Below are 22,450 nucleotides of genomic sequence, written 5' to 3' on the forward strand. Positions count from 1 at the left end.
TTTATTAGTTTCACCCAAAGGAAGGACGGAAGAGGGGTAAAATAGAAATATAGCAGAGAGTAGAGGGGTAAAATAAGAATCTTGAAAATTTTTGTTTTTTTTTCTGCTAGACGAATTATTTTTTTTTTTGAAATAGATATATTATACATAGTACACACAAATTAAAAAAAAAAAAACAAGTTTCAGAATGCACTGTATAATTCACTTGTTTTCGGCTAAAAAGTCTTCTTAAAATGGTTAGCCACATACGAGGTTATCCAATCTGTTGCTTCGTTGACCTCTCGATACACTTGCTTTACTTGTAGAATCATCTCATCTCTAATTATAGCATAAATATTTTTGGGTAATGAATAGTTAACGCCCATCCCTTCTATTTTCCGCTGAATCAAACAATAACTGTAGCCGAATCACCCTCAAACTCTTGAGAACGACTTTAGAGGTACAGTAAGATAGCACAATTCTGGCCACCCACTTTAGATTTGCGGACGAACTCACTTGCGGCCATAAATCTTATATATTTTTCATTTTTTATTTTTAATAATCATAATATTTAATGAAGCATTAGTTTAATTGGCGCGTTGGAACCAATAAGAAACGATCATGACAGATTTGTTGGCAATGGTCCAATGTACCTCATCATTTGGACTTGAGAGAACATAGCAATTCATGCGATGCTTTTTGGCCTAGTGTGAACAAAATATTTTGATGCAGTTTTTATTTAGAAGTGTTTTTTTTCTTTTGATTTGTAGTTAACCTATTACTATGGGACTAAAAGTTAGCGTCAATTATTGGGTAGGGAATAAATTCCAGAATCTTCTGGGGACCCTTTCTGCTGAGCCATATCCATCCCCCTTTTTTTCCCACTATATCCATTCTCTTGTTTCAAGTTTAAAATCTCAGCTTTATTGCGAAAAGAAAGATATCGTCAAGTTAGATATGGATGTGTATTTAGGCCAATGAAAAGGACAGAGGTCAATGTAGGTTTGTCTTTGGCTAAGATAAGGTAGAAAATAGGCTAAGTCAGGTTAGATCTATTCTACCAATATCAAAGGCATAATCTCAGACAATTTGGCATTAATCACAGGTTATGCACTAGTCAACTTGATATTCCAAGTTATTTCCGTTCTAAAATTAGACAGGCTAACAACAAGCGAAGCAACTTGTATGATCGAGCTAATTTTTGATGTTTTTGATAAGATGATGCATGCACCAACCAAGGTGGCTTATCGTGTCATTTTCACTCCTATAATATCCGTATAAATAATCTAATGAGTAAATCAAGTTTACAATGAGCTAATTGTAATATTCAGGTACCAAGTATGCTTTTACTATATCTTAATATAATTCTAATATTCCAACTTGTATTTAGATGCCAACCAACTTTATGGGAGTGCATGCTGGAGAAGCAAACTAGGATTGGTTTTATTCTCCAAATGAATAAAGATTAAATTTTTTTTTAAAAAAGTAGGTAAATGAAACTCATAGTTTTTTTTTTATAGTTTGACATGGTTTTTTTGATGTAATGGGGAGGCAAAGGATCTACCCGACTTTTATTGAAGATTAATCATATTTACAACATAGATGAGGAGCAGAGATGAGTTACATTGTCAAATGAGGAGCGGAACAGATGCGAGAAAAAGAAGCAAAATAGTTCCAAACCAAGTGTTTAATAATCAAAACAGAAAATGTTGATGCTCGTAAGAAGAAGTAGTTGGAGCATTCACAAAGATTTCCAGGAAAAAGCACCAGAATTCAGAATGGCCACAAGTTCTAAATTTCACAGAAGCTTGAGAGAGTTTATGAAACGAGAAAATAGCCAATTTTTCGCCACCAATTTTCATCCCATGTCTGATAACTCCTTTGAAGCATAATACAATTTACTAGAAGGCATAAGACGACGAACAAGAGTTGTCGCTAAAAGAAACAAAGTTGCAATCCTTCAGTCATTGAAGAGGCTGGCTGAGGCACAGGATTCAACATGATTGAAAATTGGATCTAGTCTAATCGAACCAAATCAATTATGCAACTATCATGGCTCAAGAACGAAGACCGAACTCAAAACAAACCTATGCCATCTGGGCCAAACCAATTTGCATCTTTGTTCATCGATAGCCAGATCAGTGGACTCGAGCCGTTTGGTGAGTTTTAAATGACGACTTCAAGCAAACAAACTGCACGGACCCGTGTGAACCCAGGAGAGAACAAATCCTAAGAGTATACGTTCCTAAGGTTGCCATCGTGGGACCGCCTTCCAAACCAGAAGCTCCATCCAAGCCGTCCAAAAAGGTGGGACCCGTTCCGAATGGGTGAATTGAGGGGACGCTAGTTTATTCTGGGTGCAGATTGCGGGAGAAATTATTGACCGCTCACCATGTGGAGAGAGTATGGAGACGCAATTGGCGTAATTGACCGCACACCGTGGAGAGAGGATCAAAATGGAAGTGACACCCGTGATGTGACGCAGATGCATGCTGTTTTCCCAATTGGATTTAGATTAATAGCAGTGGCGTGTCAATTCCCCCACCGTGGGCAGGAATCGGATGCCAACTCGGCCATCCAAATAGGTGGGCCCCGTTCCTTCCCAGCCTCACACTTCACGCCGGGGCTTGCATTATTACCGAAAGAGCAGGAATTCGAGTAGACCCAGCGTAAGCCGAGAAATTATCGGTTGGACGCCAGTAATTTCTCGAAATGTTCTCCCATGAGCGGCTCAGTTTGCAGACGAGAGCATCCGCGTGTGTCCATCGGCACGCTTGGCTGCCTACTTCTAGCCTCTTCCAACGCGTTCCCTTCGCCTCAACCTCACTTCCATTTCTCCTCCTCTACCCCCCGCCCCGAGCCAAAGGCCACTCCTCCTCATCCACCACTAGCTTCTTCTCTCTGGGAAGCTCGGGGAGGCGTGGGCAGGTACTTGTTCCGGGAAGTCATGCGAAAGATTTGTTTTTAGCATTGGTTTTGTTTACATCGCTGTTTTTTAGGAGGAGAAGAAGAGTTCTCCTTTGTGTGTTTGAGTTGGTGGGGGATTAGGAAAGAAAGGCCAAAGGTTGGAACTTTGAGAGGTTGGTGCTCGAAAGATCACATCTTTTTATCTTCTTTAGTGGTTTTTATTGTATTTCTAAGCAGAAATAAAAAGAGAAGGGGATTCCTTCTTCTTTCTCTCTTCTACTTTCTTTCTTTTATGGTTTTTCTTTGTTTATCGACCGGAAATAAGAATGGAATGTTTTTGTTCTGCTTTCTTCTTATCTTGGGACTCGAAAAGGAGGACAATTTGGGGGGATTTCTCAATCTCCGGACAGTTCCTTGTGGTTCATGTCTTTTCTTGTATTCTTTTTTCACAAAACCAGAGGAAGTGGTTTTATGTTGAAATTGGGGAGGAAAAGTTGGTCCTCTTGAAAGCTTTGCACAACAAAATCGCATCTTTTTCTCTTTGTATTTCTAATATGTAAGATTAAGGGAGGAGTTGATATCTTCTTGTGTCTCTTTTTGTGGGTTAGGATAGGGTGTTATTAGAAGCCATGTAAGTCCCTCTTTCTTCGCCCTCTTATCTTTTTGGCTCCAAACTAGAAATGATTGTTGTTCTTGTTCTTCTTTCTATTTCGTTTTTGGCAAATACTTACAATATTTGAGTTTGAGCTGCTCTTCTCTCCTAAAGTTGGAAGACAAACAAAAGAGAAGGCAGAAAAGCTTTGCTCGTCATGTTTCTTTTTGGTGAATTTTGGCCTTTTGGGTTCTAAAAGATCTAACCCTTTTTTTTTCTTTTCATATCTTTGCAGTAGGACTAATTTCAAAGACGGATTCAAAAAGGATCACTGCTGGTACTACGGTTCTTCGCCAATCACTCTGGCCGTCCCTGGGGTACTATCTCCTCGCACCTTGACAAAGGTGTGGGCTCAGGAGGATGCACACTTCCCTCTGTATTCCATTCCAATCTCCACTCTTCTGCTTGTTTGGCTTCTCTGCCGCATTGTAAAAGGATTGCCCGTCGATAATGGCTAACCCTTGAATCCTTCGCCATAGATTAGAAGTCATCTTTATGTGGTAGGCCTTTGCATCTGCCTCCTTTCCTCTTTACCGTGCTTGTTAGTTATGTAGTACTTGGCAGGACTTAAAATTAAGACCTTTTGTAGAAGCTGAGTGCCTGATCTTGTGCTGTCTGTGAGATTTGGATTACATCAGTATCCCAAATGGCGATGTTCAATTGCTTTTCTACACTCCTGGTTGGGAAGAAGAAGAAATCCAGAGTAAGCAGCGATACGGTTTCTCTTGTATAGTTTTATTTGATGAATTTTGATACTTGGATTTCTTTTGGATTGGGGTCTAAGTTGAGTTTCAATTGTTTGCAGGAATTACCCAAAGGTATGGACTTGAAGAAGGCTAATGCCAGTGCAGATCTGCGAGTGAAGCCGGAAGAATTTGCAAACCCGTTGATTGGGACGGGCACAAAGGAGGCATCTTTCGAGGTGCTGGTGCCTTCAGGTACTCCACCGAAGAGCTCCATTTGCAATGTGAAAATGGTGGAGGAAGCGGATAGAGATGAGAACTTGGTTGGAGCTGAGAGAGTAGCTGAGGCTGCTTATGAGGGGGGTGATGAACACGAGGAGATCTTATCGATGAAAAGGGATTATTCTGACTTTGATCTCCAAGCCCAAGCAGCAGACAAAGGAGAATCCAATTTTTATGGTTTGATTGGTTCGAACTTGGAGTTGAATAGTTACGGGCTGGAGAGCAAGTCCGAGAGGGAAGAAGGCATCACGCCGGAGATGATGATTCAGAGTGGGCATGTGAGTGATCCGGGGATGGGGATGACTACAGCCTTCTGGGGTTCTCCCAAGCTGAAGCGCTCTTGTTCCAACATTGAGACAAAGAGATCTAGTGCATTGCTCGAATCCCCGACAAAGTCCCACTCCTATAGTGATCTCCAAAACTTATCAGGAAATGTTGGAGCGGATGCTTTCAATGCCCTTCATGGCAGCCCATTATCTGTGATGACCAACTGCAGTGCTGACAGGGTGATGCTAAAGAAGAGGTCTTCGAGCCAAGTACTTCCTTCGAGAAGCAGGAAGCTCTGGTGGAAGCTTTTCCTCTGGAGTCATAGGAATCTCCATAAGCCTTGGACCTCTAAGATGCAGAGGCTAGTCTCCTTAAGTGATCCCTCCAAACAAAAAGGTGGGTATACTTCAGACACACTTGAGCCAAGCGGTGACATGAGGAAAAAGAAACCAATGGAGGAGCCAATGAGTAGAACTAGAACTGATTTATGGCCCCAGAACCAGTGGGTTGCGTTCTCTGCAGAATCCTCCTCTATAGACAGAGTCAATGCTTGGGTGAACAGCCTCGAGGACAACCTGTTCTGCCCGCTCAATGACAACGGCGATGATGAAGGGAAAGCAACTTCAGCTATCGCTTTCCCAAATTCTTTTGATATTGGGGAATCTTCTGGGAAGAACCACTCTCACCCAACCTGGCGCTTGGAGGAGGTTGTGCAGGCCAACAATGTCATCCAATCTCTGAATTCACTCTCCTCCGTGGCTCATATCTCTGGCATGGGCTTGAAGGTCATTCCTGCCATCTCGGCGTTCACCAGCCTCCGTTCTGTCAATTTATCCGGCAACTTCATAGGTATAGATGGATAACCATTTTCCTAACTGAAATGGACTTCGTGTGTGTTGTGTATCTCTAGATTCTTGAGATAATTATGTAAACTTTTTGCTATTGCTGCAGTTCATATTTCCCCGGGATCACTACCCAAGAGCCTTCACACACTTGACCTGTCCAGGAACAAGATTGCCACCATTGAGGGACTCAGAGAACTGACAAGGCTGCGAGTTCTTAATCTCAGCTATAACCGAATATCACGAATTGGTCATGGTGAGCATTTCTTTATGCTTCAGTTTTCATTCTCTCCATACACGCCATGCTTCTTAAATGCTTATAGTTCCAAGTATGTTCTTTTAGAATATGAGGGTAGCATTGGTTCAATTTCTTATTTGTTTTCACTAAGAGCCTCTTTCTTTTCTCATTATCCCACCAAAATAAGCATCTTAAATGATCAAGAGCTGAAAAATGTTCTCACCGAGAAGGTGTGAGGGGACTTGATCTGTCTTGTATTTTTATGGTTGGCGGTAGATTATTGGACTTTGCGGTCCATGGTAGATCACATGCTTCTGACACAATCCTTTGGTTGTAGTTCTTTGCTAGGTTTTATATCTGAGTTGTCTAGTTTCATAAGTTGGCATCCTCTCACTAGCTGGTGATTCTCGATTCCCTGCTGGGGACCATGTAGAATCCTCTTTGGACACCTTAGTCAGAAAGTGAGTTGTAAGGGACAAATGCTTCAACCTTAGCAGCTGTGCCCTTGTACTCTGGACTGATAATATCTTGTCTTCTAATTGATTTGCTGGTCCCACAAATGATCTCCTAGCATGCAAGTTGTGACCACTTACATAATGATCTTACAATTTGCTTTTGATTCGATCTCATGAAAGAAAAAAAAGATTTGCAGTTTGCAGTAATAGATCTTATTTGACTCGGACCACAAATAATTTCTGTTTCTTTATGAGATAAAGCACTCGAGGACTACTGAGTTGTTCGTAGCATATATCTCTCTGTAAATGAAGGCAATAAGGAATCGTATTTTCTTTTTTTCTTTTATTTTTTGGTGAGAGTAAGGAGTTATAATTAGTGAAATCTACTTATCCAAGTCGATACAGGTGCAGCTATATATGTTCATTATAATCCAGTGACAGTTCACTTTATATTTATTTAGGGATTTGCCATCATATTTTCAGCAAATGGTGTAGTTTTTTTTGTGCAACCTGAACCTCTGCTCCTAAGATTCAATAAAAAAGATCAAAACTCCAAAGTAACAGACACTTGTAAGCACGATGATCGAAACTGAAAATTTACATAGAAACTGAAAAGGGAAATAATTGCATGATGTGCTTTATTCCAGGACTGTCAAACTGCACTCTCATCAAAGAGCTTTATCTTGCTGGAAACAAGATCAGTGATGTGGAGGGGCTCCACCGGCTCCTGAAGCTCACTGTCCTAGACCTGAGCTTCAACAAGATAACCACTACAAAAGCCCTGGGCCAGCTCGTTGCCAACTACAATTCTCTCTTGGCCCTCAATTTATTGGGCAATCCGATCCAGAGAAACATTGGGGATGATCAGCTTCGCAGGGCAGTCTCAGGCCTCCTCCCACAGCTAGCCTATCTCAACAAGCAGCCTATCAAGCCACAGAGGGCAAGGGAGGTGGCTACCGACAGTGTTGCTAAGGCTGCACTTGGGAATGACGGCTGGAGCTCTCGGAGGAGGCTGGCGAGGCGAGTGAGCCAGGGATCAAGCTCTTCAATCCGGGGCAGGATTGGGGAAGGAAGTAGCCTCAGGGGAATGGGTAGCAGTGGTGGGCAGAAGAGCAGCAAGCACAGATCAAAAACCAGACACCAACACCCAATCTCTTCAAGGAAGTAAGAATGGAATAGCTTTTACTAAATATGATCCATTATCCGGACATGAATAATGCCTTGTGGTGAACTTGGGACTATTATGAGGGTCTTTGGTTACAGCTTTTAGGTTCTGTAAGTTCTGAAGGGACATGATTGAATGCTAGCAATATTAGCACAGATTGGTGGTGTTAAACAGGAGATCTTTTCTTAATTATTTTCTATTTTTTATTTCTTAACTTTCCCTTAATTTTAGTGCCTGGAGATATGTAGAGAACAGATAATGGCATACACCTCATGAAGAGGAATTGAGCAAGTTCACTGCTAGTTAAGTGGCACGTAAATTATACATGTCATCAACAAATTTCATAGAATAAAAGTATGATATGAATTCTATAGCATTCATATTTTATACAAATTTATTTATGGTAATACCAAAAAATGTAATACTTTTTATAAATTAACCTATGTAATAGTTAGCACAACTCATTTGAATATTCATCTTAAGTTGTTAATATTTTGATAGTATGCCATACCACAACAAACAGACATGCAGCTTAACAAGGATATAATATCCATCATATCAAACAAACGATGGCTACTGTGATAGTTCTGCTCATGATCTTACGCTTTAACAAATAATATAAAGACTATTGTATAGGCATTATGATGATTATAATGATATTATACAGTACAGAACTTGCACTGATAAGTGCAATGGTGGCATAGGTTCAGGTGTGAAAAAAGGCTAAGGTTTACATCTATATATACGTAGATGCATACATCTAAATAGAAATATATTAGATTTATATCTAATCTAATATAATTACGAACATACATCTAATATTTGTACATCAAAACACAATATTTAAGCAGTTCATGTCTCTGTAAGACATGCTAATGTTAAAGTACACCTACAGCCTCACTGTATCATGGTATATGTTTATCTTTCCAACTTACTACTCCCATAGTTTCTCGAAATTAGTATCCAGTGAATTTATAGCATCGATTTATAAAAAGAAACCTTATTACTTGAGGTTTCTACACATAATTAGTTTAATTGGATTGTGCAGGGTAGACACATGTTTTAGAGCAAATAAGTGCTGCAGAATGCTACTCTGTGGTGTGTGTATGTATATGTTATATCATATATTAGTTAAATTAATTATGCACCGATGGAGGAAATGAGATTCCCAATGACAGATTTACTTCTAGTAATCAGGTAAATTAATGTTAACCTTGCCTATCAGGTTAGCAGGCTTAAATATCTTCTAACAAAATAAAGTGCTACCTTCTAACATCCTGGCACCTCACTGCCAAATCACTTCATGTACCTAAGATATCACGAGTGCAGCCAATTGGTGGTCTGTTGATAGATTGAAAAGGTAATGACAATTAGGTACACTGTCTTATATAAAGATTCAGCTCTCAAGTTGCCAACTTAGATGAGCAGCATAACGGTATGGATTCATAGAAAGAAACACTGCAACGGAAGAATCCAATGTAATGAAGCAAAGAACAAAGAATACGATTGCATAATGTTTTGGTAATAACAAATAAAGAATACACTTACATAATGCTTTGGTCATATCAAGTACTTATATTACAGCATCATTCATTTATTTTGTGATCCTTTTAACAATCTATTAGTCATTTGCAAGCATTCATTATTCTATCCTTACAGCAACCTTTTAATGAAAACTGAGCCTACCCTATACTCTCCAACCTGCATTTGCTTAATTACAAGATCTATGGAGGCCTTGCGGTTCCACAGCAGTACGAGTTCAAATCCGCCACAAATTCTTCTCACCTCTTCCTTTGTTCTAACTTTTATTGCTACCCACTTTATGATGGGGCTCTATGACAATTACCATCCACAAAATAATTGAAAACTATATAGCTTGTGAAAAACAAGATATAGTAAATCTTATCTATTTCTGTTGTTTCTTGAAGAAGGGCTTCTGACAAACTAGGAGTTTCTCATTGCTGTCATTGTCAAGCTCCATCATGCGTGCATCCCATCTTAGTTGTGTGATAACAGATCGGACTGCTTCAATGAGAGGATCTGTATCACGAATTATCACCCAACCCTACATACATGCAAGCAAGTATTAGCTTTCAAATCAAGTAGCACAAGAGAAATAATACATCTTACTGGTTTTGTGTTATCCTATAATGCTTCATGTTAGCATAAGAAGGTATAATGGAGATTATGGGTTAAGGACTTAAGTTTTTCACATCACATAGGTACTCTAAAATTCAATGAACTTCGATTCTAGAATAGACATAGATCCAACTGCTATTTTTTTCTTTTTCCACACTACCAAAAAGAAAAAAAAAGAAAAAAAAAGTATTCAGAGCAATGGCCTGAGCTAAGTATCTTGTAAAATAATGCTATAAGATACAAATTCCACTTCAGCCAGGCAACTCTGTCCATGTACAATATTCTTGATGCCCATTGAGTATTATATTGCGCTGTAGACCAAGAAAAGGTGCAAGGAATCATAAAAGCATGTCCGATGAAGAAGAATGAAGGAAATTTTGCGATGACATTATAGAGCTTATAGATAGCTAATATAGCTTTGAAAAATCATCACATAAATCTCTCAAAAAGAAAAATCATTATATAAAGATAATTTACTTGTTCAAGTAGAAAGGCCAAGAGATACTTCAATTGCTGGATGTTATGACAAAAAACAAGAATATATTCACCAAAGTAATTCCTGCCTTATAAGGATTCCAAGCAAGCTCTCAGCACTTCATAGACTGTTGAATAATAAAACACATGAAGTTGTGGGTCCTCCCATGGAAAACTCATAAAACTATATTCGCAGACCAAATTAAAGCAAAACTATTACAAACTATAATAACAATAGTCAATTCCTAGATGGCTGTTAAGTCCTTAAAATGAATTATAATCTCTGCAGATCTAGGCAAAATATCTATAAAATACTGCCTGAAATTATCCAGCCATATCCACCTAATACAAGCAAAATTCCTCAATGCTCAAATAACAATCCAATTTCTGCAATGACCAGGAAATCCTTAAAAATGTTGTATTCTCTCCCAATCTAGAATTAACACTGCTTTTAATGGACCGAATTGAAAGATCGTATTTCAGATCTTTGTTCCACTATTTTCCATGGGAAATCATTTCAAACTCATGCTATTAGTAGCTCCTTGACACAAATAACCTAATAATATCTGAAGTATGGTACGCCATACCGTACCGAACCGGACGGTACGGAACGTACCATATTGTACTAGTTCGATACTGGTATACGGTAGGGGGCATACTGACACTCGGTATACTGAATCGGTTCCGTACCGGACGTACCAACACAATGACAGGGTGGCACCAGTATGGGCCCGGTACCAAGATGGTGTATCATGATTTGAAGCATGTTTCTTCAGATGTTGTTGCAATTATGCTAATTCAACACTAACATTTGCATGATATCTTGTTAAATCTATTCTAAACACCTTCACTCTTCCATACATTGCAGTTCAACATTAACTCGACGCTTTTCCATATAATTATGACTCTCCATTGTACTTTATACTTAAAACGTAAACTTCTCGAGTAGTCAATGCCACAACATGACATAAGAAAAACCTTAGTAGAGATCGAGATGGTCAGTACACACTGCACTACATAGTATCAAGTGATGTGAAGACATTTCGCAGATATGGGAAATATTTTTGGCCTTTGAACCAAAATTTCTCCAAAAGGCACAAAGGGCAACAATTAGCAGCGATCCCATGGATATGGGTGGCATTAAGGGAACAAATTCAGACCAATTCCCTGCAAGTTAAGAATCCAAACTTGCTATCCAAAATATGATCCCAGGATCCTACTTGCATCAAATTCTGGCACATTGCAAGACTCATACATAACGAGGCAGGTTCAAATCCACTAATGGGCTTTCAATATTGAATTTTCACCTTTATGTTCCCATTTACTCTGAATGACAGTTACAACAAGAAAGCAGAGTGAATAATATTTGGAGATTAATAATGGTTTTTAGTGTTCGTGTTTTGTTCACAAACAATCCTTCCTCATTTGTTATGAACACAACAAAATTGTGCAGTTCAGTGAATGTTTAGACATGACATGCAAAATATTGTTCCCTTATCCTTCATTTCTGGCTGTATGAGAATATTGGTTGCACATGAAAACACAAATATATATAAGCGGTCCATATGAAGCTTTGCTGATGAATATCATACCTCAGGTCTGAGAATACGATCTATCTCCAAGAATATATCAAGCATGGAACACCTGTGCCGTTGATAGGTCTCAAGTGTCAGCAATCCTTCAGCATGCACCAAGTCGTATGTTCTTGGATATGTTGGAAATGCTTCACACCTATCAAAGATAAGTATTCATAAGAAAACTTCATGTATTTTCCCTAAAGGAAATATTAATTTCATAATATAAATGTAATACATAATGTCCACATTCTAGTAAACATATCTTGGTGTCGAAAACAAAGTACAGCCACAGGAACCATCATCATGAATATTTGAGGTTTAAAAGCCAAGAAGCTGGATGACTCATAAAGAAAGAAGGGGAGATCAATGTATAAAAGTTAAAATGTTCAAAAAAGAAAAAAGTGGACCTAGTGGCTTAATTGCACAAGAAATCAGGAGAAGGCCCAGAAGCTAAATTTTTGATCAGCAGAGTGGATTACTGAACATGCATTTGGGTTTCTAATAAAATCATGATATTCCGTGATTTTACATCTTATACATTTGGGTGTTTGATTCTGCAGTAAAAATCCAAAATAATTTAAAATAAGGTAATTGAAAATTTATTATTTTGAGTATAATATTCCATGTTCGTGATTCTCCATCCATATCATGATTTATTAGAAAGGTAAGCTAAATTTATTATTTTTCCCTTTAACTCTGCTCCTTTTAGGAACCAAACATCTCCTAAAATCTCAACAATCAGAATTAAAATTTCTAAGTCATGTAAAAGGGTAGAATCGTGGTTATAACATTAGAAACCCCCAAAGGAAACCTAAGGGGAAAAGTAAGGATTTTTACTCTGTATTTAGGTGGAGGTAGAAGAAGTAAAACACATATGCATACCATTGCTTGATGATAGTTATCCAGAATATAAAGAAAAATATACTGCAATCTGCCAATAAAAGCAATCATACATACCAATCATGCTGAACACCAATAAATCCCCTATCAAAGATAAGAGGAAGGTAGTTAGGACCACTTGTGGGAACTACATTCATAACCCATGCAGCCTTCCCAACATCCAATAAAGCAGCATTAAAGCCACCAAACTGAGCATTCATGTCCAGTACATTTCTGAGCATGTTGAAAGGTGGGGAAGGTTCTTCATCACCAGGTCGCTTTGGATGATCTGAGAATATCAAAGGTGAAAGAAGAGACCAATAATCATGAACCACAGACTTCCAGTTCAATGCATCCTCTGCGAAGTCCTCTGGCTGTAGGCCTGATAAAGAAAAAGCATAAGTGAATAACAGTCCGAACAAAATTGAATTTATAATGATAACTATTCACAATGCAGGCATGACAGTAAAATAACATGTAATTGCACAGACATGCATATTGTTTTGATGCATATGTATACCATAGATATCAAGTTCAGTGGAGTTTAAAAAAGCTCGAGAAGGCCATGGTGTCCGGTATTCAATAGGAATCCATCTCTGACTACTGGTTCCTGCTATGCAAGGATTGAGTGGCCGGTAATATGGAGACTCAAGATCGTGAGTTCTGTCACAAACAGCAGGTCCAGATTTCCTACAGATATTTTCATCAAATCAAGATAAATTAGGAAACACTCAAAGCACATGTATGGAGACAGATGACTGCTTTTATTGCCTAAGCTATGATCTGACAGCAGAGAGAAAAACCTAATTCATAAAGATGGCGATTGCATACCGAGATCTATAACATTTCTTCTTGCTAGTCTTTTTCCATACAATTGTCTCATCTTGTTGCGACAGCATATCCCAGCAGACTTTCTCAGCAGAATCACGAATAAGTGACCACTTCTTTTGATTATCTTTATCATGCAGTGATCTTTGAGTATTTGTATGTGAAGTCCAGACAAAGTAACCTCCAGGCTTTAAGAGTCTGTCAACCTCAGTCAAGTAAATACCATCTGTAACAGCATCATAACAGCAAGTCAGCAACCAAATGGACTGGCCAAACAGCGAAAAAAAACTTTGTAAGTCCTCTTACTCAAGTCTCAAGGGTACGGCCGATAATAGGAAGTCTTAATAGTCTAGCTCAACTCAACCCCAGCCCATGCCCCCCCGCCCCCTACCCCAACCCCAACCCCCAAAACAAAATGCGTGAAAAAAGAAAAAGGAGAAAAGAGAGAAGATATAAATATGTCTAGTTAGACATAGTTTATGGCTCTTTGATATGATAATTTAATTTTGGCAATCAGCACAGTTGTTAGGACATCAACTGGTAGAGAAGCAAAACATGTAGATGATTCAAAACTATAACAATAATCACAAAAAAAACAAAAATTATCTTTTACAGCTACTAATTGGAATGGATGCTCTTTTTTACAGCTAACTAATTGGAATAGATGCTCTTCAAAATAAAAGTGATTATAAAACAGCTTCAGTATGCGTAACTTTATTTTCGAAAACCAACCTCTCTTCAGAAGTTGATAGGGCTGCAAATGGGTCGGGTTGGGTCGGATCCTAGGTGACCCCGATCCGACCCGATTGCATGTTCGGGTCCTAATTTTGGACCCAGACCCGACCCGGTTGAAAAACGGATCGGGTCGGGTCGGGTCCATACCTACCCCGATGGGTCATTCGGGTCGGGTCGGGTCCGGATCTGGTCGGGTCCGGATAAATGGCATCTATGACACGTGGCGAATATCATGTCGCCCTTAATGATGATGGGACGGCTAAAGATATGGGCGGCCCCCCTCCCCTTTCCCATCCAAAATCGGGTAAAAAACTCAAATTAATTAATTAACATTTTCATAAATAGTAAGATTATTTTTTTAAGAGAAAACGAACTAAAAAAAAAAAAGAGATAGTGCCTTAGCTTTTTCTTTTGGTTTTTTGGGCTGCAGGGCAGTGGAAATGGAAGGAGCCACAGTGGCTGCTGCAGCACCACTCTTACCAGTTTTTCTTCGCAGAGGGATCCACACCACACTGCAGTAGATCGAGCAAATCAAAACTATATTGAGAAAAAAAAAAGAGAGAGAAAAAATATAAAAAGATGAAAAATAAAAAAGAAGTTGATCTTACCGTGCATCTTCTTCTTCTCTTCCTTGGAGATTCTCTAGTTCTTGCTGAAAGGATGGAAAATCAAGAGACAGAGGAGAGAAATCGGAATAGAAAGGGTTTTAGTCTTTGAGATGAGGTATCTTGAAGAAGCTGATGGAGGTTTTAACTTTTGAGGGAGTTAGGGTTTGAGGAAGACTAGATCGTTGAGGAAAGAAGCTCGGAGTCTGTCGATCTAGAGGGATTTAGAGCCTTAGAGGTCAATCTTTCTCATGCAGCAAGATTTCAGGCTCTCACCGCTCGGAGTTGGTTGATCAGTTGATGGAAGCGGCAAAGGTGTGAATGGGTAGGCTAGTAGTTTAGTCAATAGAAGAAAACCTGGAAACCCTAAGGAACGGGGGTCGGTGGATGGAAGAACTGAAGAACCTCAAAACTCTCAAAGACTAGATGGAATGTGGCGGAGAACCAGAGAAGAAGTTGCTAGAGAAGAGAATAGAGATGGACAGACTCATGGAGTACCTATAGTGATCGGTGGATGGAAGAACCGAAGAACCTCAAAACCCTCAAGGATGAAAGATCGGATGGTAAGTGGAACAGGGGAAGAGAACCAGCGTCCAGGGAAGAAGTCTCTAGAGAAGAGATCGAGAGAATGGAGACGGACAACGACGGACTGATGGAGAATGGACAGTGGACTGGAGAATGCAGTACGGCGCCTGAGTAGGACCACGTGGGCGGCCGAAGGCGAGAAGGCAGGATTTAGGCATTTAGCTTTATATAATAACGGGTCGGGTCGGATCCCGGATCAAGATTGGGTGGACCCGACCCGACCCGAAAAATAGATCGGGTCTAAATTTAGGACCCGACCCGGCCCCGCGGGTCCTAAAATTCGGGTCGGGTCGGGTCTAAAGCGGGTCGGGTCGGGTCGGGTCCCGGGTCGACCCGACCCATTTGCAGCCTTAGAAGTTGAGCACTTAATTCTACTTTTCATCCAAACAGCACCCTGGAATCTGATGCTTGCAAGTGACTCATTTTCCAATACTAGCAGAGTTGAGGGTGTCAAAAAGTATAATTATTCACAAAACTCTATAGTGCATTTACACTTGAAATAGCGTAGTCTCTTCCCTTTGTCCTTAGGTTTTACATCCTTTTTGTTAGAAGAGTGTCGAAGCAGCATGCCGACTTTGAGGAATATGTTGCTTTTACAACGTCGTTACCAATTTTAAAGGTAAAGAAAAGATTATGATGAAGTGTGAAGCTTAAGACATTTCTTATTATTGATGTTAGAAGGATGATGGATGGATTAGAAGTTAGACGTGCACTAAGAATATCATTTTGAATATGGGAACATCATAAAATAAAACCTTTAATGGACAATTTAGGGCAGGTAAAACACTAAATGAAGCCTATCATATGTCACAATTCTACAGTCACTAACCAGGAAAGAAAATACTGAGGGGCCACAAAAGTCATAACAGGAAAGAAAATGTGCAGCTGTAACAACACAATTGCAAGAACACCTAGATATTTTTTTTATATACTTCCTGACTTTCCTTCTAGTGTTGATATTCAACAATTATACTTGCATTATGAAAACAGACTCAAGGCTTCAAATGATCATCCAGATTATCAAACTCAGAAGAAGGGGAACTATCTATTTCACTCCTGTTGTCAAGCATCCCAATCAAGTATTTGGAAATCTACAATAGAAAGTTGCTTACTTCATCATATCATTTATGCTTTACTGGAAGAAGGGACTGAGAAAATATATAAATTCTTTTCCCTCTAACAACAAATTTTACGTCAGAAAGGTCAACAACTTTCTCCTAGGCTATCGTTACAAACTCAATGAATCATGGTGCATAAAGCGCATGTGACATACTACTAATGGAGACATCAAGATTTGCTTCATATCTTGGGGCCAAGGGGAGGTCTAGATTTGGGCTGGATACAGAGATTAGGACCAAACCATTATATAAGAATCATACCAACTAGAAACTACTGTAGCTGACAACATCCTCTGGGTGGGAGGAAAATGGGAGGGAAAGGGTTTAGATCTACGCAATAGAGTTTGACCTATCATATGCTGGATATTGCAGAATGCAAATTTGAAGAGGTAGAAGCTTCAAATATCGTATTGACTGGATTTGCTTGTTCTCAAACTTGATTCACTTGATATTTAATACTGTTTGAAAGACTAACTAATGAACAATCATAGTTTGGGAACCAAGATTTCTAGAGTCAAAATCTTCAACATGACACACTTTTGATTTTTTGGTTCCTCATCCCCTGCCAGTAGTCTGGTCTTGTCCACTACAATTAAGGTGACTATATTGACCGATAAAGAATGCAAAATCCAGCATTTAAATAAAATTATAGTCAAATGAGATAACTTAAAAAAAAACAAGTGTCCTTTGCAGCCACTAATCATATTAGCAAATTTGCCCATATCATCATGGTGATATTATCCTTGATTCCAATACTTGTCAAACTTAAACATCAATTCTCTGGAAACTAATTCTCACTCTAATAGGAATATTTGTGAACAAGATATGACATTAGAATTGGTCTCTTTAATAGTCTAATCGGCTATTCTGCCCGCAGGCATTATCAATCACTTACATTTCATAATTATCTAGTTGACTTCATAAAAAACATTGGTGAAAATTGGTTGACTAAAATTGTTGTGGCCCAAATACATTGTGGAAAGAGTAAATAGGACATGATGTACAACCAACCAACAATCGTAAATTCAGAGCACTTATATAATTTAATACAAACCTTTCTTCTCCCAGTCAATGTCACATCCTGCACAATGCACAATATCAAAAGAGAGGTATGGGTATGGCAACTGTTTTGATGCAAATGAACCAAGCATAGCAGGCAAGCCTCTTTCAAGAGTAATTTGGACTTGACTACCCGAGCGCTCGTAGTTGGCAATACACATAGTCAGCACCTGTCTGGAGAAGATGTGTGCTCCAAAGCTACCAAAGCCACACCCAATATCTAAGACAGTTCTAATCTGCATCATTACAATTAAAAGTAATCCAGTTGATATTGTACATATAGATCATGTAATAAAGAAAATTAGATAATTTTCCAAAAGATCAATGGTTCATGCAATTTAGGATGAACATCCTGGTTTCCAAAACTACATCTGCATTCAAGCAGCTACAGCAAGTACCAGAAATCAGGAAACATTTCATGTTAAAAAAAACAGACATAAGAGTTAACTGATCATGGCTTGGGATTTAGCTTTCAGTCCATTTACATAGAAGTTCGTTGTTGTGGCTTAGAACCAGTTTGATTATTAACAGACAATCTCAAAACCAATTATAATCGGATTTAGCATACTCAAGATTTTGGAAATATAATGTGAGGTTTTATCACAGCAAACCATAGTAGATATTTATGCAGAAACGAATGCTGAAATAGATCGGATGAATTTTCATTCTAAAGGAAATTTCACTGAAGATACTATAAACATTATAAAAACAATATGTTATCAAATGGTGAATGTATTTTCTTGTAGGAGGCTCTAGAAAAAAGAAACGGATGGAAAAAATGGACACAGAGAAAAAAAATCCCAGAGAATAGGAAAAGTACGCAATTACTGTTCTGAGAAATCATGACAATTTGCACTTCCAGTAGATACATTTTCTAGTAATAGCATAAAAAGGATATGGTCTAAGAGCAGATTGAAGTGACAATTTTGTGTTAAATGAAAAATAAATAGTATATAAGATTTAAAAATTTAAAAGATTCCAATGTTGAGATTATATGGACCTCATTTGCTTCACAAATGGGCAGTCATAATTAATCATTGATCAAAATCGAGATGGCAAAAACCCAGTATTTGCTTGATGATGACAAATATTTTCATTAGCTCATGGCAATTGAAGTTGTAATAAGTATTGCAAGCAGATAGCATGCACTAAGCAATTCTTATCATGATAGTTTGATCCCAAGGAGCTGCGCATATAGGATTGCAAGGTCAAATACCCGACTCCTTCAAGATCAAGAAAAGAACAAACAAGAAATGTAAAATGTGTATTTTTCCTGTCTAAAAAAGAGCTCATGTGATCCATAAACAAAAAAGAGTTTCAAAACAATCTGAAAGCATAAAACATAAGCAGCAAACTGAAATTCAGTCCAAGAATAATCCATTAAACCTCTCATTCTCATATAATTATAATATTCTGCCCCACAAATGTACTATCATCAAATTAACACAATTGCACTCAAAGAATAATTGTTATATAACATTTGTATAGCACTTTACTAAGTTAAACAGGCACAGTTTTAGAAGTAGTATTATGATAAATGCAAAATAGTTTCAGTAAATTAGCTTTTGATAAGTTCATATATTCTTTTTTCCCTTTACATTCTGTTATCCCTTTATAAGCATATGCAAAATGAGCATCTTCATTATTTAGAAGAACCAAACAGTGACCTGTGATTAGAAAAATTGTACCGACCCCTGCTTCATTAAAATTAGATTCGTTTTCGAGCCCAATCATCTCTGCTATCCGGTGTGAATAATCTTCCACTCCATCAACCATGAGGGAGTCCGAGCGAAATGAGATCTGCTCTTCTTCCACCATCATTCTGCAACCAATAACTCAAAAGTCAGACCTATCAAACATAACATAGAAACAAGCCAATTCACAAGACAATAAAGTCGCTAAACCTCTTTGTCAAGCTCCCAAAGGAGAACTCATGCCCAGTGATCTTCACATTCTCCTTCCAAATGAAATCTCTTCCGCTCGGCCACCTCATGGGAATTCTATAATTCCTCGGCGGTAGAACCAAACAGCCATGATCCTCCGCAGGCTGCCGAACGCAGTGGCGCTCATACTCAATTTTTCTATCTGGATCTCCTGCATCGGAACTGTCCGAGACATTATAGTAACATGGGACATAATCCTCATACTCAGATGAGCAGAATTCAAGCTCCCTCATCTTGGCAGAAGCAAGTGACAGCTCGCCGATCTCCGAGAGGTCCGAGACAAGCTGCTCTTGGAGACGGCGGTAGCCCCGGTAGATGCGAACCTTGGACGAGGTGGAGATGGATACGGTCCAATAAAGGGAACGCAGGAGGGCAAGCACCATGACAAGGGCCAGGCCTAGCTTGAGGAAGGGAAGGGCTGTTCCCTGCCGGCACCTACAAGCTCCAGCCTCGTGCCCGAAACCATTCTCAGCAAAGTCCTTTGAGTAATTCTGATCGAATAGGTCTCGGTCGGAGATGCCGCTGACCCGCCCGCCGCCGGTGGACCACCGAGAAAGAGGCCTCGACATCATCCCACGCTGCCTGCCTCAGTGCCAATTCACCAGAAGGCCTGATCAAACAACATAAGCAAATTAAAGTAGGCTCCTTTCTTGATCCCAAGACTAAAACAAGTGTGAAAGGAAAAGAGGATTGTGAGGAAAAGAGAAAAAAAAAAGCCTGCAAACAGCCATGGAAGGGTCCCGTAAATATCAATGCCACAGTAAACACGGAGAAAAAAAAGGAGGGAACTTTTTCCAAAGGCGGGATCAGCGTGTTTCAGTTCCAGTTCACTAAAGTACGGAACATGGCATTGAATGCTGAATTTCTTATTATTTTTATGGAGCCCAACACCAAAGCCAAAACAGTAGATCATTAGAATTTAGAACACACCAAGATGGAATTTTAAGAATAAAAAGGAAAAGAGAAAGAAATATGGGTATTGAGGACGACCGAGAACGTACCAGAAAATCCCAGCTTTCTCTCAGGAGCTCAACCGGCATTGCATCATACCTTCTGTTTCAACTTTCAGTTCAAAGGTCTCATCTTTTTCCTCAAATCTCCATGGTTTGTTCCCTTCCTCTACTGAAAGGAGATGGCAACAGAGGAAGAGTCCGCGTTCTTCTCTGACGGCCGCTCTTCTACTGCGTTCTCTCGCTTGCGAGGCTGGCGTCCGCTACCCAACTAGATAGATCCAGATAGAAAAAATGGACACTGTTCTCCTACAAAACGCTGGCGAGTTCACGAGATGGCTGGAAATGACTCGACTTTTTTGGGATGGACGCACCTCACCGGATCTTTCTCAATCTTTGGACTCAAAACCGTGGGGAGATGGACGCAGGAAATTACGAATACCAAGGGGATGTATTAATGGGTTTCATTAATCACTGGCTGTAGATAATGTAAAATAATTCTGCCACTAAATCACCAATGTTGCACAATTAAAGAAGCATTATTTTAAGGCACCCAAATTTGCATCATTTCAGGGTTCCATGAGAAGGTTGGGGGTTGTGGCCCTGTGGGTGAATATGGAATTTTGGGATGCCATGCTACTACGCTTTTCAACATACCTGGTATAAATCTTGACTGCCAAAAAAATTTCTAAGTATACCTGGGATAAATAACTAGGGCATTTTTCTAAAACAATGCATGGACATCCTGTTTTCCCTTTTCTGGTAACATCAGGCAAGTAGTGTTGTCTAATAAGTCAGTGTGCTTGTATTGTTTATTTAATTTACATTAAATTTTGGAATTATTTGAAGCATTAGAACGTTGTAGTATTGTCTATATATAAATATACATATACATATACATACATATATATATATATATATATATGTGTGTGTGTACACACACCACATATTCGTTTAGAATTGGATTACAATTATCAAATACATTGATGTTGATCATGTTTAGATACTTTTTGGTATGAAAAGTTACATCCTACATAGTATATATCATGTGGCAGGGCATGCCGCCAATTACAACTGTTTGTTTCTATAGCGGTGTACGAAAATAACCTTTTGGTGAATGGAGCCTGTGATTGGCGACGTACACAACATGGTGTGGTTTTACTCCTGCATGGGCTATGAAGAGAAGCAACAGTACCCTTCGAGTCATCCATGCAATAGAAGATATTTGGCAGCTAGCGAAAGGAAGAAGATGATGTCATTTAATCTCTCCGAAGATCACGGCCGATCAATTGGAAATTGGGAATAGGTTGAAGAACGAAATTGGGACTCGACCTTCTTATTTTTCACTTTAATCTAGCATAGACAAAAAAGAAGAGAAAAAGAACTAATTGGAGACAGATTTTCCACGGATGTTACGGTCAGTAATCATTCCAGAGCTCCAAACCAAGTCCAAACCAAGTAAAAAGAAAAAAAGAGATAGAGAGAGAGAGAGAGGGAGAGAGCCGACAAGAGTCCTCACGTTTAACAGCTACTTCCATCATTTACCTTAGCTTGTCTATTTCTGGCAGTGTTCATGGCTGATTAGGATGGAATGTCGTGCAGCTTTTATTAATTTATAATCCTATTTACTTATTAAAATAGGATATTAAAATTATAAAAATTGATTATTGCACTATTACACCTATAAGGCGGACTCACTTGGTTCATGTTCCTCTTAGGCATTGCTTGAAAAGAGTCATGAAGGAAGCATATGTATTGAACGTCACCTTTATTTATTTTTTAAAATAATAACAAACAAAATATTAATAATAATAATAATAATATCTAAAATTAAAAAAAATATTTTTATGTTTTAAGTTCTTTAAGTAATACGGCAATAATTGGGTTATTGGTGGTATCTAATTCCCAGATCTCCGATCAGACCGAGCACCGGAGTAGCGTCAGAATATGCCTTTTGTTTTTTGTTTTTTTTTACCTAAACTATATGCCTTTTGTTTGAACGCATCACAAAAGCATGCGTGTAATGTGACTCCAATAGGATGACAGCGTTTTATGTGGCGTTTTCTTCAGCCTTGCAAATGGACACCA

The 22,450-nt window shown here is 38.9% G+C and overlaps 2 protein-coding genes and 1 long non-coding RNA gene across 7 annotated transcripts; 1 reads left to right on the top strand and 2 right to left on the bottom strand.

Annotated features, from left to right (window-relative positions):
- The first annotated feature begins 2,695 nt into the window (after positions 1-2,695).
- LOC103701548 lies at positions 2,696-7,772 on the top strand. 5 transcript variants are annotated; one of them, XM_008783661.4, is made up of 6 exons: positions 2,696-3,059; positions 3,774-4,038; positions 4,128-4,241; positions 4,344-5,619; positions 5,722-5,868; positions 6,953-7,772. In XM_008783661.4, the coding sequence occupies exons 3-6, from the start codon at positions 4,185-4,187 to the stop codon at positions 7,471-7,473; spliced, it is 2,001 nt and encodes a 666-aa protein (XP_008781883.2). In that variant the 5' UTR covers positions 2,696-3,059; positions 3,774-4,038; positions 4,128-4,184; the 3' UTR covers positions 7,474-7,772. The 5 variants fall into 5 exon arrangements, with proteins under 5 accessions (XP_008781883.2, XP_026658216.2, XP_008781885.2 ...); XM_026802415.2 differs by having other exon boundaries at positions 4,131-4,241; XM_008783663.4 differs by having other exon boundaries at positions 2,696-2,907.
- Positions 7,773-8,949: 1,177 nt separating this feature from the next.
- Positions 8,950-20,775, bottom strand: LOC103701549 (probable pectin methyltransferase QUA2). The gene is made up of 9 exons (XM_008783665.4): positions 20,414-20,775; positions 19,374-20,022; positions 19,162-19,291; positions 17,465-17,705; positions 13,371-13,593; positions 13,060-13,229; positions 12,618-12,921; positions 11,676-11,814; positions 8,950-9,535 (listed from the first exon to the last, which is right to left on the bottom strand). Exons 2-9 carry the CDS (start codon positions 19,982-19,984, stop codon positions 9,377-9,379), a joined length of 1,977 nt encoding a protein of 658 aa, XP_008781887.2. The 5' UTR covers positions 19,985-20,022; positions 20,414-20,775; the 3' UTR covers positions 8,950-9,376.
- LOC120111565 lies at positions 14,503-15,534 on the bottom strand. The gene is made up of 2 exons (XR_005512777.1): positions 14,711-15,534; positions 14,503-14,614 (listed from the first exon to the last, which is right to left on the bottom strand). It is a non-coding gene; the product is annotated as an uncharacterized LOC120111565 (long non-coding RNA).
- Positions 20,776-22,450: the final 1,675 nt, after the last annotated feature.

The sequence above is a fragment of the Phoenix dactylifera genome, chromosome 8 (genome assembly GCF_009389715.1).
Source record: "Phoenix dactylifera cultivar Barhee BC4 chromosome 8, palm_55x_up_171113_PBpolish2nd_filt_p, whole genome shotgun sequence".
NCBI classification, from domain to species: Eukaryota; Viridiplantae; Streptophyta; class Magnoliopsida; order Arecales; family Arecaceae; genus Phoenix; species Phoenix dactylifera.